This window comes from Panthera tigris, chromosome E2 (assembly GCF_018350195.1).
Source record: "Panthera tigris isolate Pti1 chromosome E2, P.tigris_Pti1_mat1.1, whole genome shotgun sequence".
Taxonomy (NCBI): domain Eukaryota; kingdom Metazoa; phylum Chordata; class Mammalia; order Carnivora; family Felidae; genus Panthera; species Panthera tigris.
This window is the reverse complement of record NC_056674.1, coordinates 44,032,497-44,050,902: the sequence shown is the minus strand read 5'-3', so window position 1 is coordinate 44,050,902 and position 18,406 is coordinate 44,032,497. Positions and strand designations below refer to the sequence as shown.

Sequence of the window (18,406 nt, the reverse complement as noted above, 5' to 3'; positions counted from 1 at the left end):
CTCTCTCTCTCTCACACACACACACACACACACACACACACACACACACTCACATACAGTTTTCATTATGGACAATTTCATTTTATTTTAACAGCTTTCTTTTTTAAGGGAGGATGGGGGGAGATGGCATCCTCCCCAGATGTCATGGCTTTCACACTAGAGCATTTGAAGTGGTCCAATGATAACCCTGAACACTTTAATAGTAATATTATTACATAGGACGGTAGAAACAGAAAGGATTTCTTTAAAATTTGACTTCAGTTAAAAAGAGGGAGAAATGAGGCACCTGGGTGGCTCAGTTGGTTAACTGGTCAACTTCAGCTCAGGTCATGATCTCATGGGTGGTGAGTTCAAGCCCCTCATGGGGCTCTGTGCTGACAGCTCAGATTCTCTGTCTCCCTCTCTCTCTCTGCCCCTCCCCCATTCACGCTCTCCCCACCTCCCCTCAAAAACAAACAAATAAACACTAGAAACAAAAAGAGGGAGAAGGGGAGCACTTGTCTGGCTCATTTGGTGGAACATGTGCCTCTTGATCTCAGAGTTGTGAGTTTGAGCCCCACAATGGGTATAGAGATTACTTAAACAAACAAACAAACAAATAAAATCTTAAAAAAAAAAAAAAGAGGGGAAACACAGCAAAAAAACACAAATCAGTTATATAAGAGCATATAGAAGTACTCTGCAGCTATGGCATGAATCATAATGTTTGGAAAACATCTTTAAATAAAGGCAATGGAAAGAATTTCCATTTCATGCATTCACCTATTAATAGTGTATTATGTGCCAGATACTGTTATTAAGTGATACAAATGTAATATGACAGTGTCCCGCTAGAGAAGGACAAATCAGCCAATGACAACTAAGAGCCTGTGCTGACAGCTCAGAGCCTGGCCCCTGCTTCAGATTCTGTCTCCCTCTCTCTCTGTCCCTTCCTGCTCATGCTCTGTCTCTCTCTCTCACAGATAAATAAACATTAAAAAAAACAACAACAACACAAGACAGTGTGGTTAATATGGCAGGTTTGGGGAAAACGACAGCACAGAGAAAGAGGAGTCAAAAAAGGGTGTGGGATGGGGGTGGGCCTTCCTGGAGAAGGGACAAGTGAGCTGTGCTGCAAAAGGTACTAGATTCTTCAAGTGAGAGCTATGACTGGGCCCAAGAGGTAACTGCACTCAGTGTGGGAAAAATTTAATAGATCTTTTAGACAGAACTACGATAGGCATCAACCTCCTATTTACACTCTTAGGGTAGATTCCCCAAAGAGAAATAACGGACTCCAAGGGCATAAACATTTTCAAAACTGAATTCCAAATATGTTCCCATTAGTTTCCCTACCAAGAGTGCTCAAGAGTGCATTGGGCAGTACTGGATTTTCTCTTTAAAATATGTGTGTGTGTGTGTGTGTGTGTGTGTGTGTGTGTGTGTTTTGTAAATGGCATAAAAAGTTACATTTAATTATTATTTTAACCTACCTTCTTTATTAGAAAAGTCAAATATTTTACCAAAATCTTATTATTTTTCTCTAACATGAATTGCCTATTTATTTTTTTATCCATTTATCTACTAGAGATTTTTATTATATTGATCTCTATGAGCTCTTTATGTAGTTAAGGCATTGACTGTTGGCTTGTCATTTTTGTAAAAAAAAAACACAGATTTACTGAAATATAATTCACATGCCATAAAATTCACAATTTAATGTGTATAATTCAGTAGTCTTTACTGTATTCACATGGTTGTGCAACCAATATCACTATTTAATTTCAGGACATTTTCATCACTCCAAAAAGAAATCTACCCTTTAGCAATCAGTTTCTTTTTCTACCCAGACTCCCCAGCTCTAGGCAACCTCAGATCTACTTTCTGTCTCTATAGAATGATGCTTGTCCTTTTTGCCACCAATTTTCCTGTAATCATATTTTGCGGTTTCATTAAGGTTATTTTTTACATAAGTGAGTTTTAAACTTTTAAGAGATCAAATTCATTAGTCTTTCCTTTTTGACTCCTCCATTGGAAACTATTGTCTCTCTGTGCTTCATTCTGCATTAATTTTTTTCCTTTCTACTTTGTGGTTCATTAATTCTCTCTTCAGCTGCATCTGTTGTAAAACCCATCCATTATGTTTTTAATTTTACTTATTCTTTTTTTTTTAATTTTGTACTATGTTTATTTATTTTGAGAGAGAGAAACAGAGTGTGAGCAGGGCAGGGGCAGAGAGAGAGAGGGAGACACAGAATCTGAAGCAGGCTCCAGGCTCTGAGCGTCAGTACAGAGCCAGATGCGGGGTGTGAACCCACAAACTGAGATCATGACTTGAGCGAAGTCAGAAACCCAACCGACTGAGCAACCCAGGCGCCCCTACTTATTCTTTTTATTTTTAGACATTCTATTTGTCTTTTTCAAAATCTGCTATATCAGTTTTGATTGTTTCCAGTCTGTGAAGTTATTTTCAAGCTTATCTTGCATTTATTTTAATATACTAAGCGTGGTCAATTCATAATTTATCTGTGACAATTCTAATATCTAAAATCTTCTTGGGACATTGTTTCCTTGTGCTTGGGTATTTTGTGACTACATACTACTTATTATTCATAATGAAATGTAAAATAATTATTAATTAAATAATTATTATGGGTGAAGGGAATGGAGAGTTATTACTTAATGGCTACAGGATTTGGGGTGATGAAAATCTTTTAGAAACAGATAGCTATGACACAACATTGTGAATAAATATGGTTAAAATAGCAAATTTTATGTTATATATATTACCATAAAAACAATCTTATTATTAAAAAACTAAAAATAGGGGCGCCTGGGTGGCTCAGTCGGTTGTGTCAGACTTCGGCTCAGGTCATGATCTCACGGTTCGTGAGTTCAAGCCCCGCATCAGGCTCTGTGCTGACCGCTCAGAGCCTGAAGCCTGTTTCAGATTCTGTGTCTCCCTCTCTCTGACCCTCCCCCGTTCATGCTCTGTCTCTCTCTGCCTCAAAAATAAATAAACGTTAAAAAAAAAATTAATTAAAAATAAAAAGTAAAAAGTAAAACTTATTGGGAGGGTTCTTTGGGGTCTGGGATAAAGGTGCCTTCCTCCACAGGAGATACAGTTTTGTTTCTGAAAGATATCCAAAGACATTACCAATGTAGACATTTTAAGCTCTGATTCCCTGCTTGAAATTTGTGGAATCCCATAATGCAAATCTGCAGAAGAGGTAGCCCATTCAGTGATTACAACCTCACAGGGACAGGTTTTCTTTCCTTACTGCTCTGCTTAGTGCCAAGACGATGCCTTCCCAGGCCCTTCTCATCCACCTGAAGGTGTATTTATTTGGAGTCTAAGCATAAAGTTGGAGGTCTTCTATTCGACTCCCCACTTCAGGTTGGATTTGGGCTTTCATGTCTGCAACTTGCCCTTCAAAGCTTTGAAACTCACAGCTTAATTTCATCAAATGCCCGCAGGTCAAATGCAGGTTCTTACAGTCGTCAGTTTACCTTTCAGGATTTTGACTTAAGATGTTGGTTTGGGAAGTCTGTTTTCTTGTTAGCCCTCTAATGCTTTTTAGCTTTTTAAGTGTTTTAAATATGTTATCCTGCATAATAGTTGTTTTCAGCTGAGCTGTCTCAACATCATCAGAAATGGAACACAGAAATGTATTTTCTCCTAGTTTTTGCCTGGACTGAATTTAAGATTTAATGTTTTAATTCACCTGACAAATGGGGTACATGCTGAGGTTTCTTTGTTATTAGTAATGGTTAGCATATCAAATATTCCAGTTATAAATTCTGGTATCCTAAAAAAAAAAAAAAATCTTCACTACTGAGCCCCTCCTTTAAGGGGCTGTCTCAGAGCTTAATTTGGAGTTATCTTCACATTTTACAATCTTTGACCCACTGACCTAACTGATCCTCTCAGCAACCTAATAAGTGTTCCATGTCACAGCTCCTGATACATACTGCTGAAAGATCAAACATGCCGTGCCACCAGAGAATCACAGTTAAGAGCAGAGCAGGGTGCTTTATGAGCTGTCATTTTCCTTGTATGTCCTTGTCACAAACAGCATCTGGACAGACACATCCGGGTGGAATTTTGCTGCCGACTTAACTATTTGGTTGCTGAATTACAAGACAAGAGATAATGAACATACTCAATTTTATCTGATTAGTATTCTCTGACTTAATAATTTTCCAAACTGAACCACTTTATAAACTAAATATAGGAAAGTTACTATTACGGTCTGGTTTCTAAGCAACCATTTCATTAACAAAAGCCCCACTTGGGAAAAACATCTGTTTGTCAGTAAGGTTTCTGCTGTCATCATACAATTTCATGGTGAAAAAGCCATGGTCACCCTGTGCCTTAGTAATTCCTAGTTGTGAAAAGGTCAACAGGGGGTACTACAACAGAGGGAGCCATCTGTCTCGATTTGTGCTAGTCCCTGAACCTTGCTATCATGAAACGACTATATATATATAGAAAACGACTGTTTTCCTAAACAGCCACATAATTTAAAAATAGTATCTTCTGATTATAAAAGCAATAAATGTTCATACTAATAAAGTGTGAAAAAATAAGAAAAAAAAAGGCATGAAGAAGAAAATAAAGATCACTCGACTTTGACACCACATTAGATCTCATTTGGAAAATGGATCCCACTGCTAAAAAAAAAAATTATTTGAAAACCACTGGCCACAAATAACTCTTTATGGCTTTATCTTTTTCATCTGCAATTAGGATGTTTTTCATAATGGATAAAGGCTAAATGTTGAAACTGAATTCAGAGACTTGTAGAAATAGAGATTTGCTGTTGTTTTAAAAGCAGAACCTGGTTTTCACACGAAATCTTTAGAGGAGACTCAATGAAAGAGAAAAAAGCAGAGTCTTCTAGTTAGAGTGGGGCTGACTGGTGCTACCTCCTTCACTGACCCTAGGGTCCTGTAGAACACAGGCGTCCATGCGGTCCTCACTGTCTACAGGCTCCTCCCTGCCACAGTACCGTGGTTTTGCTGTTCCTTCAGTCTGGAACACTCTTTCCTCCCCCCTTTACTAGATTCATTCATAATCATCCCCCATATCTCAGCTTATGGGTCATTTTTCCCTCCCGCTCTCTGTCAGTAAAATGTCCCTAAGGCAGGCTCTCATATCACCATGTAATTTTTCTCCATAGCACCTGTCAAAGCCACATTTCACATTTGTTCATGTGATTACTGGATTACTACTTGCCCCCCACCATCTCCTCCCTGCATCAAATGTAAATTCATTGAAGGGAGGGAATCATTTTTTTTAGCAATGTAGTGAGCACAGTGCCTTTGCACATGGTAGATACTCGATAAATCTTTATGAATGAACGAATAAACGTTTTAAACCACTAAGAAAAAAAATCAATGGCCAAAGATATTTTACAATTATTTCTGCCCTTATCTAAAGTCAGGCTACCAATAATGGAAAATAGAAGTTGGACTTCAGGGCGCCTGGGTGGCTCAGTCAGTTGAGTGTCCAACTTCGGCTCAGGTCATGATCTCGCAGTTTGTGAGTTCAGCCCCACTTCAGGCTCTGTGCTGACAGCTCAGAGCCTGGAGCTGCTTTCGATTCTGTGTCTCCCTCTCTCTCTGTCCCTCCCCTGCTCATGCTGTTTCTCTCTCAAAAATAAATAAACATAAAAAAAAAAAAAAAAGAAGTTGGACATCAAGTGCAAACCTGCTTCTAAAACAGACTTCTCCTAAGAAAGCAAACTTTAGCAATCATGCCTTGGCAGGTGGACAGGAGGGATGACCTAATTAGGTCTCTGTAGCTCAGTGCCTGTGATCCATTCCTGAGGTTCAATTCATTCCCAACCTTCCAGCTTCTTCAAGCTGGCCTTATGGCCAGCAGACAGGCCATAAGGCCAGGAAAACTGAGTACAAAGGTCCAATGTAAGAATCTAATGATGAGTTGCCAAAACTCTACAGATACCATTTAAGTGCACTTTTTCCACCACCGCCCAAGATCTTGACATGACCAAAGAAGGATAAACTGATGCTTCAATCAGTTAAAAATGTTAAACTTATGACTCAGCAACAAAAGGAACTATGTCAGGGTTAATAAAAAAATATAATTGGGCTTATTAAGTGTGTGAACAGTTTCAAGGATCATTTTAATCACATCTGGTGAGATTAGGAATTTTAATTTGTATTTGAAATAAAGGGTAACATAGGCTGTCTGCTATTTAGTTTGGGAGAGAAAAGCAAGGGCAGGGTACCTCTCTAGCCACTACCTCAAAGCAGTTCTAGTAAAACAGATGGATTCCTTAGAGAGTCAAGTAATATCATACTTAAACAGAAACCTAAAGAGGAACTCGCTATTTTACTTGTGAGTTCTATCACTGTTTTATCTTCTTTAACTCGCCTTCAAATTCCAACTTTACTAAAGACAGGGTGGCTCTAGGGCAAAATTGAAACAGCTGTTCTGCAGAGAAGGTACTTTCACCTTCTTAATAGCTTGTAAAGTAGACATCGAAACAACTGAGTCTTTATCCCAAGGTGTCTCACTACTGCCTTCTTGGTAGTGAATTCTACCTTTGTGACCACTGGCTTACATGAATAGGAGGTAAAACATTTGAAATGAACCCTGAAAACCAAGAAATTAAGAAGTATTTACTTGCTCAGCTGAAAATGTCAAGATCCACTGGTTCCATGGCTTAATTCACTGTCTGCGAGAGCAGAGGCCATGATGATTTAAGAAAGGTCAGAAAATGGAATGGAGACTATAAAGAACTTATCAAACTCAACACCCAAAGAACAAACAATCCAGTGAAGAAATGGGCAAAAGACATGAATAGACACTTCTCCAAGGAAGACATCCAGATGGCCAACCGACACAAGAAAAAATGCTCAACATCACTCATCATCAGGGAAATACACATCAAAACCACAATGAGATACCACCTTACACCTGTCAGAATGGCTAACATTAACAATTCGGGCAATCACAGATGTTGGCGAGGATGCGGATAAAGAGGATCTCTTTTGCATTGTTGGTGGCAATGCAAGCTGGTGCAGTCACTCTGGAAAACAGTATGGAGGTTCCTCAGAAAACTAAAAATAGAACTACCCTATGACCCAGCAATTGCACTACTAGGCATTTATCCACGGGATACAGGTGTGCTGTTTTGAAGGGATATATGCACCCCCATGTTTACAGCAGCACTATCAACAATAGCCAAAGTATGGAAACAGCCCCAATGTCCATCAATGGATGAATGGATAAAGAAGATGTGGTATATAGATATACAATTGAGTATGACTCGGCAATCAAAAGAATGAGATCTTGCCATTTGCAACTACGTGGATGGAACTGGAGGGTATTATGCTAAGTGAAATTAGTCAGAGAAAGACAAAAATCATATGACTTCACTCATTTGAGGACTTTAAGAGACAAAACAGATGAACATAAGGGAAGGGAAACAAAAATAATATAAAAACAGGGAGGGGGACAAAACGTAAGAGACTCAAATATGGAGAACAAACTGAGGGTTACTGAAGGGGTTGTGGGAGGGCGGATGGGCTAAATGGGTAAGGGGCAGTAAGGAATCTACTCCTGAAATCATTGTTGCCCTATATACTAATTTGGATGTAAATTTTAAAAAATTAAAAAGAAAATTAAAAAAAAAAAAAAAGAAAGGGAATGGAGAGAGAAGGGGAGTAGAGACAGGTAGAATTTGGCTCTGGAGTTGATTCCAGTCTCCATCACTCACTGGTTGGCCTGGTAACGGCTTTCCCTGCACCCTCACCAACATCTGTGGTTGCCCGAGTTGTTAATGTTACCCATTCTGACAGGTGTGAGGTGGTATCTCATTGTGGTTTTAATTTGTATTTCCCTGATGATGAGTGATGTTGAGCATTTTTTTATGTGTCGGGTGGCCATCTGGATGTCTTCCTTGGAGAAGTGTCTATTCATGTCTTTTGCCCATTTCTTCACTGGGTTATTTGTTCTTGGGTGTTGGGTTTGATAAGTTTTTTATAGATTTTGGACACTAGCCCTTTATCTGACATGTCATTTGCAAATATCTTCTCCCATTCTGTTGGTTGCCTTTTAGTTTTGCTGACTGTTTCCTTCACTGTGCAGAAGCTGTTTGTTTTGATGAGGTCCCAATAGTTCATTTTTGCTTTTGTTTCCCTTGCCTCCAGAGACATGTTAAGTAAGAAGTTGCTGCGGCTGAGGTCAAAGAGGTTGTTGCCTGCTTTCTCCTCTAGGATTTTAATGGCTTCCTGTCTTATGTTTAGGTCTTTCATCCATTTTGAGTTTATTTTTGTGTATGGTGTAAGAAAGTGGTCCAGGTTCATTTTTCTGCATGTCACTGTCCAGTTTTCCCAGCACCATTTACTGAAGAGACTGTCTTTATTCCATTGGATATTCTATACTCACCCCCCTCTTGACACCCTCCTGCCTCTACTTTTCCTTCAGGGTTGACTCCCTCACTCTACTCCCACACATCTCAACCTTGTCCATCCACCCTTCAGAGTCCAAGAAGCTCCATGAAAACTACTGTTCTGAATTTTTTTTATTAAAATTTTTAAAAAATATTTATTTATTTATTTAAAAAAATTTTTTTTAACGTTTATTTATTTTTGAGACAGAGAGAGACAGAGCATGAACAGGGGAGGGTCAGAGAGAGGGAGACACAGAATCTGAAACAGGCTCCAGGCTCTGAGCGGTCAGCACAGAGCCCGATGCGGGGCTCGAACTCACGGACTGTGAGATTGTGACCTGAGCCGAAGTCGGCCGCTTAACCGACTGAGCCACCCAGGCGCCCCCCCAACAAAAATATTTATTTTTGACAGGGAGAGAGAGAGAGAGAGAGCAAGAGTCAGAGTGTGAGCAAGGGAGGGGCAGAAAGAGAGGGAGCCATAGAATCTGAAGCAGGCTCCAGGCTCCGAGCTGTCAGCACAGAGCGCAACACGGGGCTCGAACTCACGAGCTGTGAGATCATGACCTGAGCTGAAGTCGGATGCTTTAACCAACTGAGCCACCCAGGTGCCCCATACTATTCTGAACTTTTTAAGTTTATTATTTTATTTTTAAAAGTGCAGAATTCAGTGATTTTTAGTATATTTAAAAGGTTGTGCAATGATCACCAATATCTAATTCCAAAATATTTTCATCACTCGTATCCATTATCAGTCACTCCCCTTACCCCTCTCTTCCCCACCCTCTGGCAACCACTAATCTAGGTTTTCTATCTCTGTGGATTTGTCCATTCTGGACGTTTCATATAAATGGAATCATACAATGTGTGGCCTTATGTGTTGAGCTTCTTTCACTTAGCAGGTTTTCAAAGTTCATCCATTTGTAGTGTGAATCAGTACCTTATTCCTTTTTATTGCCAAATAATACTTCATTATGCAAGATATACCACATTTTATTTATCCATTCAGCAGGTGATGAATATTTAGGCTGTTTCTACTTTTTGGCTAGTATGAATAGTGCTGCGATGAGCATTCATATATAAGCTTTTATACAGACATATGTTTTCATTTCTCTTGGGTATTATCTAGAAGTGGAACTGGTGGGTCATATGGTAACTATGTTTGACTTTTTGAGAGCTGCCAGACTGCTTTCCAGAGCAGCTGTACTATTTTACAGTTTCCACCAGCCGTGTATGAGGGTTCCGATTTCTCCACAGCCTCATAATTTATATCATTTTAAAGGAAGTTATTTTTAAATGTCACTTATTGGAGTCAGAAAAGCAACAAATGTCCAGAGTTCTGTACAGAAAGCTACATGTTTACCTGACCCACAATCTCTGATGATACAGCGATGAAACAGTCATGACCATCAGCAGGAAGAAAGGTAGGCAGTGTGAGGTCACACACTCAGATTCCACTAATGGAAGATGAATTTCAAAGATACACATAAAGAATGCTTAACAATAATACTGTACCCATTGCCAAATGGGCAAAGCCACACACACACACACACACACACACACGCACGCACGCTCGCACGCATGTGTGCGCGCACGCGAACATGAGTTCAGCACATTGTTATAGGAAGGGTTGATTTATAGTGAAACCATTTCCTATAAGCAGGCCCACTTCTATACCTAGGACCACCTGGGAACTCAGCCCTTGTACCTGGGCATGAGAACAGTGTGCTTCCTTGGATTAATCATTTTTCCCTGTGGCAACAGCATAGTTCTCAGAGCCAGACTCAAATTCTGATGTTGACACTTAGTATCTGTGTTACTTCGGGCCAGTTTCTTAATCTTTTTGAGTCTCAGTTCACTCATTTGTAAAATAGGGGTGATATGTAACTTGCAAGGTTGCTGTGACTGGCACATAATAGACACTAGTAAGTGGTAACTTCTATAATATTTACTTCCATTTCTCTTATATGGCAATTATCCAAGGCAATCTTAGGGAGTGAAAATAACTAACCCTTGAAGTAGCCAGTACACCTTTTACTTACAGGTAAAAGTGCTAAACTGCTAAATATTCTGATGCAAATCTGAATGTTTCAATCCTCAATTGATAGAGGAAACCACAGGACAGATATTTGAAAAATGAGGCTAATGTAAAACTCAAGTGTTTTGGGTTTTGAAATGCAACCTGTAAATGGAGGAAGGGAGAGAGAGAAGGCATTATAAATTATATCACTGGGGCTGCAGCAAGATAAGGTACGGTAGACTGGGAATTCCTGAGAAATGGGTCTCCACCACCCTCCCGACTTTCGTGACTACAGGAAAGTCAATTATTCATTTATAAAAGGATGATCATATCTGCTTTTATTATATTTTGGGATTGTTGACACAATCAAAGGTTTCTAGATGATTAAGCATTATTCAATTTTTTAAAGTTTATTTATTTTTGAGAGAGACAAAGACAGCGTGAGTGGGGGAGGGGCAGAGAGAGTGGGAGAGAGAGAATCCCAAGCAGGCTCCGTGCCATCAACACAGAGCCCGATGCAGGGCTCAAACTCACAAAACCATGAGATCATGACCTGAGCCAGGTGCCCCAAGCATTATTCAATTATAATAAATACTATCGATAATCATAATATCTGGGTTTTTTTTAAGTTTATTTTTTAAAGGGAGAGTGCACACAGGAGAGGGGCACAGAGAGAGAGAGAGAGAGACACCAAGGATCCAAAGCAGGCTCTGCACTAACAGCAGAGAGCCTGATACAGGGCTCAAACCCACCAACTGTGAGATCATGACCTGAGCTGAATGAAGTCAGATGCTTAACTGCCTGAACCATCCAGGTGCCCCTGTTTTTAATCTTAAAAAGCACAACAATAGAGCCAATTTCTACCATTATTTAAAAAGTTCCAAAGAAGTAACCAAGTGTACTGAAGGGAAAAAAAAAAAAACATTTTTTGGAAGGTTTTTAGAAGATTTGGAAGCCATGAACAAGGTTCAAATTGCTTGCTAAGTAATCTTAGAAAAAAGACTTAAGCTATCTAAGTCTCAGAGTGTTTAGCTATAAAATGGGATTATCTCTCTTCATACCACAAAATTAACTCAAGATGGATGGTAGACCTAAATGTAATTTTGAAAACTATAAAACTCATGAAGAAAACACAGAAGTAGATCTTCATTGTCTTGGGTTAGGCAGTGATTTCTTAGAAATGACACCAAAAATGCAAGCAATAAAGAGAAAAACTGGTAAGTTGGACTTTATCAAGAATAAACAGTTTTGTGCTTCAAATGACACCATTAGTAAGAGAAAAGACAACCCACAGAATGGCAGAAAATATCTGCAATTCATACATTTAATAAAGAACATGTTTCCAGAATATATAAAGAACTCTTATAACTCAATAATAAAAAGACAAACTATATCAGTTAAAAATGGGCAAAGAATCTATTCAGACATTTCTCCAAAGAAGATAAAGAATGTACAACAAGGGACACCTGAGTGGCTCAGTCGGTTAAGTGTCCTGCTTCGGCTCAGGTCATGATCTCACAGTTTGTGGCTTTGAGCCCCGCATTGGGCTCTGTGCTGACAGCTGAAGCCTGCTTCAGATTCTATGTCTCCCTCTCTCTCTGCTCTTCCCCCACTCATGCTCTCTCTCTCTCAAAATTAAATAAACATTAAAAAATTAAAAAAAAAAAGAAATGAATAACAAGCTCATAAAAAGATGCTCAACTTCATCAGCCATTAGGGAAATGCAAATCAAAACCACAATAAGATACCACTTCACACATAACTAAGATGGCTGTAATTAAAAAGACAGACAATAACAAATATTGGTGAGTATGTAGAAAAATTGGAACCCTCCTAAATCTCTGATGGGAAAGTAAAATGGTGCAGACACTTTGGAAAACAGTGTAGCAATTCCTCAAAATGTTAAACGTCGAGTTACTATATGACCCAGCGATTCTAAGTATAAACCTAGGAGAAATGAAATCATATGTCCACACAAAAACTTGTACATAAATGTTCATAACAGTGTTTGTTATTCATAAAAGCTGGAAAGTAAAAGCAACCCAAATATGGCATCAACTTATGAATGGACAAACAAAATGTGGTTAATCTGTATGGTGGAACATTATTCAGCCATAAAAAGGAATACGTACCAATCCACGCCACAACATGGATGAACCTCAAAAACATTATTCTAAGTGAAAGGAGCCAGACACAAGACCATACAATGTGTGACTCCATTTACATGTAACATCTCCAACAGGCAAATCCACAGAGATGAAAAGTAGTTTAGTGGTTCTCAGGGGCTAGGGGAAGTAGGAATGGAAATTTACTAATAATGGATATGGAGTCTCTTCTTGAGATGATGAAAAAGTTGTAGAACTGTATCTAGTTCTAGTAGTGATAGTTGTGCAACTCTCTAAATATAATAAAAACATTGAACATTTTAAACTGGTGAATTTAGGTGTATAAATTACATCTCCAATAAAAAGTTTAAAAAGTGGGGATAATCTACTACCTAGAACTACTTCAAGAATTTACCCAGACAGCATATATGACAGACTATTTGTTAAAGGCTCATTTGTTAACTAGGTGGACGGGACAGGACATAAAAGCAATCTTCCCATTTCGAGGACATAAATGGAGATGATAAACTTCACAGGAACTGCATTCCAAATTTCAATGCCAGATCCAATTGGATGGTCCTTCAATGGATAGAATTATGTTCTGCTAATGGTTTCCCAACTGACTTCACTTGATGTAGAAATCTGAGAATGAGATAGGGAGTTCGGCCTCTGACAAGTTAAGACTTGTAATCCCGCTCAGTTCGAAACTCAGTAAAAACAATTTCTATCCACCTCTCCCCCCAACCACCCACCCGGCTTCCCGGCCTTTTGGTCTCCCTCCCCTTGTCTCTTTTGGCCAGAAATGAAAACTGTTCTCTGAGAGAAAGAGGCTAGAAGAGTTAGTGAGATCTGTTTGGGCATGTCAGGATATCCAGGTTGTCTCACTACACACACGGGTACACCTTCACCTCCCATGCTTGGCTCAGAGCCTAGGGTTTTGGTGTGTCTTTTTTTTGTTTTTCCTTTTTCTTTTTCAGTGAGTCTGGTAGTTTTACCCAAAGATCTTTCTGACACCGACAGGGATCAGTTGGATCTCTGAAATGCATCTGTCGCTGGTTGCTTTCAAAATGTCCTTTAAATAATTCAAAGTGACTGAGAGAATACGTGAGCAGATCCACAGGGTGATAAATAACTTGGCTATAATGTCCTCCTTGAAGAATATCACTTATTTATCATATTCATTATTGAACATCTATTGACCATTATTGAACTGAAGTGTGAAAAATACTCCAAATATTATGGGACCCTCAAGGACATATTTTAACTCCTATTTTGGAAAAAAAGACTTCCACTTTTTGCCTTATATATTTCCTGGTCAATTAAATGTTTTAAAACAATGAGAATGCATTAATTTGTGCAATTAATAATGATATACCAAAGAATTTTTAAAAAATATATAGATATACAAGGAATCCAAAAAGGAGAGACACTTAATGGCCACAGTCTAAGATTAGGTCTTCTACTTACTAAGGCTGGATTGCAACTCCAACGCAGCAATTTGGTATCTAATTCTCTGCCTGAACGACTCGCTACTAAGTACCACCTGGGAGCAGCTGCTGTGAGAATCATCAACCATCACTTTCTCAGTAGCACCACAAGGAGAGGCAGACCATCTTTCATAAAATTAAACTTTAACTCATAGGGAATTTAGTTCTCAGACTGTTGTGATGGACAGATAATACACACACCAATAGTTCTTACATCAGGTATCAATAAGGATCTGTTGAATGAAAAAGTTTAATTCCCCTCTGCTCTGTGCTCAGACTGCACAGTTGGTGAAAAATTACAAAGGAAATACAACTTACCAACAAATTAAGCAAAAGAAAGATTGTAATTTTCACATGGAGACATTTAGGCAGGTTAGAAAAGGAAAACTTAAAGACATGGATGGATGCGGACGTGAGCAAGTGCGTGTATACACACACACACACACACACACACACACACACACACACACACGCTCCCCACAACGAAATGCTACTCAAACCACAGCCACACACCCCTTGTACTGCATGTTTACAAGGGGGCTGGTCTTGTCTGACTGGGAATCCAGAATGGCTTGGTTCCTGGAGTGCTTTGTATGTAGGCAAAAGGCATTGGCAATGCAGGTGGGAAAATTCAGCTCTTTCTTTTCTTAATGGGAAATTCACCTAAGGCCTTGGCCGTTAAATGCATGTTACAAACACCAAAACATCAATTAATTCAAACTTGTCCATTGTGGGGAGCTGAGAACAGAAATTACACCTCTACCTCCCATGTTCTTCATCACCAAATTAGCTACTAACTGATTAGCACACCAATTAAAATTACTAAAAACAAACATAAAACCAACAGTTGTGATTTTTATAGCAGACCCTAGAGGCTAATGAGCTCAATGGGTTAATCAGCCAAGAAGCTTATTCCAAACAGCAAAGTTGCCACATAAGAATGACATACCTCCTCTTCCCCACAAAACCCTGTCCTAAAAAAAAAAAAAAAAAAAATCAAGAAACAACAGTATTACAGCTCCTTGAGAAAAGTACTGAATGACTTATTTTCTGAGACTTATTAATTATAGGTATTTGAGGTTCCTGCTTCATTGATTTACTATTTCCATAATTACCATTCATCGTCATGTGACTTCCTGAGCCCCAGGCTTATCTCAATTCTGAGCCTTCTTGCCCATTGACCTATAGATAGTTACCTTCTCTCTTGACACCCTCTACTCTTTTGGCTTCTGCTCTCACCTGTTTGACCTCTTTGGGTGGTTCTTTTGTCTCCTTGGAAGAATTTTCTTTTTGCTTTTTAACCTAGTCATGACAACTCACTGTTATAGTGTTTCGTATATAGCAGGCGCACAATAAATGTCTGCTGAATAAAGAATGAATTCCAAGGCTCTGAAAACTTCATTACTGGCTTCAATCCTCCACCTTTCCCTGCATTCATGCTCTTTGCTCTGTGACCTGGCAGCTTATCCCACTGAAGGGAACCAGTGTATTTCTCTCCCTCTTGACTTTTGGGTTGGGCCACGTTGACAGTGTAGCCAACAAATTGAGGGAGAAGTGATAGGATGCAGGTTCCAGCCTTAGACCTAAAAAGGCCTCTCAAGTTTGTTCTTGTTCTCTTACACTTCTGCCATGGGCCAGGGGTGTGGAGGCCACTGGGAGGCCACTGGGCCAGGGGTGACCAAGAACGGGCACAGCAAAGCTGCCACAGCCTGCCCGTAGAACCATCTAGCCAAGCCTGTCCTAGATCAGCTGAACCCTATCGGTCTACAGATGTGTGAGTGATAATAAATGATTGATGTTTTAAAGTACCGAGGGTGGGGGCAGTTTGTTACATAGCAATAACTACCTGATAGAGTCTGCCTACTCAGACTTTAGATCTGAGAAGTTACATACATTACCACATTATTATCTAGCAATCTAACAGTAGAAGCAGCAGTAATAAGATGATGATGATAACACTAAAAGCATAACAGCTAAACCTATTTGGACACTTACTATGTGCTAGGCACTTTCAAGGTATTAACTCATTTAATCCTAATATTAATCTCCCTTCATAGACTTTTTATGATAAAATAGTTTTAGATTTATAGAATCATGGAGAAGATAGCCCAGAGAATTCTCATATTCCACACCCACTTGCCCCTATTATTAATTTTTGCATTAGCATGGTACATTTGTCACAATTAATAAACTAAGAATGACATTTTATTATCAACCAAAGTCCATAATTTCCTCAGATTCTCTCTGTTTCTTCTGAATGCCCTTTTTCTGTTCCAGGATCCTATCTACCACATTACATTTAAATCATCGTACCTTCTTACTCTCTGACAGTTTTATTCCTTTTCTCCCCTTAAGAATTTTAATTATTTTTGGTAACAGCTTGAGATATAATTCACATATCATAAAATCTGCCAATTTAAAGTATACAATTCAATGGTTCCTACAATATAGTAGGAACACAGTTGTGCAACAATCACCACAATCAATTTTAGAATGTTTTCATCATCCCAAAAAGAAATCCTTACCCTTCAACTATTACCTCCCAACACTTTCCCCTTTCCTGCCAGCCCTAGGCAACTACTTATCTAGTGATCGATACATTTTCCTATTCTGCACATCTCATATAAGGGAACCATACACTATGCACTCTTTTGTGACTTCTTCCACTTATAATGTTTTCAAGGTTCATCCCTGCTGTAACATATTTCACTACTTCCTTTTTTTAATGACTGGCTAATATTGCATTGTACGGATAAAGTATATTTTATCTACCTGTCAGTTGATGGATATTTGTATTGTGTTCATGTTTTGGCTATTATGAACACTGCTGCTATGAACATTCATGTACAAGTTTTTGTGCGGACATAAGTTTTCATTCCTCTTGAGTATATACCTAGAAGAAATGCTGCGTCAAGTGGTGACTCTATGTTTATCTTTTTGACAAACTGCAAGACTGTTTTCCAAATTAGCTATGCCATTTTACATTTCCATTTAGCCCTCTTTCTACAAATATGAAATTGAAACCCAAAAGGATCAAGTAATTTGCCCAAGTCCATAGAGCTAAGCAGCACAGGAATGGAGGTGCACCCAGGTGGTCTGTCCCAGAGTCCTAGCTCTTGACGATTATACTCCACTGGTGAAGCCAAGAGAAGCCAAAAGATAACCAATCTTCTCACCATTTCTGATTCTCACTCTTCTAGGAAGGATGCCTATTCTCTACATCCTGTTGAAGAAGCCTCTCTCTAGACTTGGAATCCACAAATTAATGGAGGTGGGGAGAACAACAAAATTTGTTGTTGCCATAACAACAAATTATGGCAAAAAAATATTTCAATGAGGGGCGCCTGGGTGGCTCAGTCAGTTAAGCGTCTGACTTCGGCTCAGGCATGATCTCACAGTTTGTGGGTTCAAGCCCCGCGTTGGGCTCTGTGCTGACAGCTTGGGTTCTGTGTCTCCCTCTCTCTCTGCCCCTCCCCTGCTCATGCTCTCTCTCTCTCAAAAATAAAATAAACATTTAAAAAAGTGTTTAAAAAACATTTCAATGAAAAATTGGTATATATTCTGAAATTCTTTTAAATTAAAGGGAAAGCAATGGTGCATACTAGCAGTAGTCAGGTACAAAAAGGTTAAGGTAATGAGAGTTCATGCATGAGCCATTCTTTACTTCCTTGAATGAGAAGAAATGGGTTTTAATCTACAGAATGACAAAGACTTCCTCATCACTATCAGACACTGAAGCTCTGTTGGAACCCTTAGGAAACCATCCAGGAACATTATTATTATGACTTAAATTGAGTCCTAGCTAGGAGACAGGGAGATGAACAAAAGGACCAGCAGTCTTGTGGTTCCATGACTTTAGAGATTTTGTGCAAACATATATGCCACAATCTTTGGTCCACAGACTCAGAGTCCTTTAAACCAGGACTAACTTACCCTGAATAGCAGACAGATATACAAAGGTGTCTTCATGCTCCAAGTTCTCCAAGAATATCTGCAACCACAAAATAAAGGAGTGATATGATTTGCAAAGAAAAAACAAGACATAAGTGACCCTTATGGCAGCCTCAAAAGAATAAATGCTTTTCTTCTTGTTTGTCTTGGCCAGACATTGGTCTGACTTGAGAATCTTGTAGGGAAGACGGTGTATATGTTTGAAGACCCATTTTTACAATAGCTATAAAAGAGTACCAGTTAGAGGGAGACACTTCTTGAAGTGGCCAAGTATATATCAGAAGTAGGCACGGAAACCAAGATCTGGAAGAAGAATCCTCAACGTTTGCTCCACTACAGGCCATGGTGGGCAATACTCTCACATGTGACACGACAGACTACCAGTCATGAAACACAAGATGCCAAGTGTGGGGTTATGTCCAATTGATGGCATATTTGCTCTAA

General features: G+C 39.1%; 1 protein-coding gene across 3 annotated transcripts in view; it reads right to left on the bottom strand.

The window, feature by feature from the left end:
* Positions 1-18,406, bottom strand: part of TANGO6 (transport and golgi organization 6 homolog) — a 190,026-nt gene that overhangs the window by 92,683 nt on the left and 78,937 nt on the right. For all 3 annotated transcript variants that reach the window (XM_007090410.3, XM_042969157.1, XM_042969156.1), the window contains exon 14: positions 17,945-18,002. In XM_007090410.3, coding sequence (XP_007090472.2) covers positions 17,945-18,002 — 58 coding nt within the window. The remainder of the gene's footprint in view (positions 1-17,944; positions 18,003-18,406) is intronic.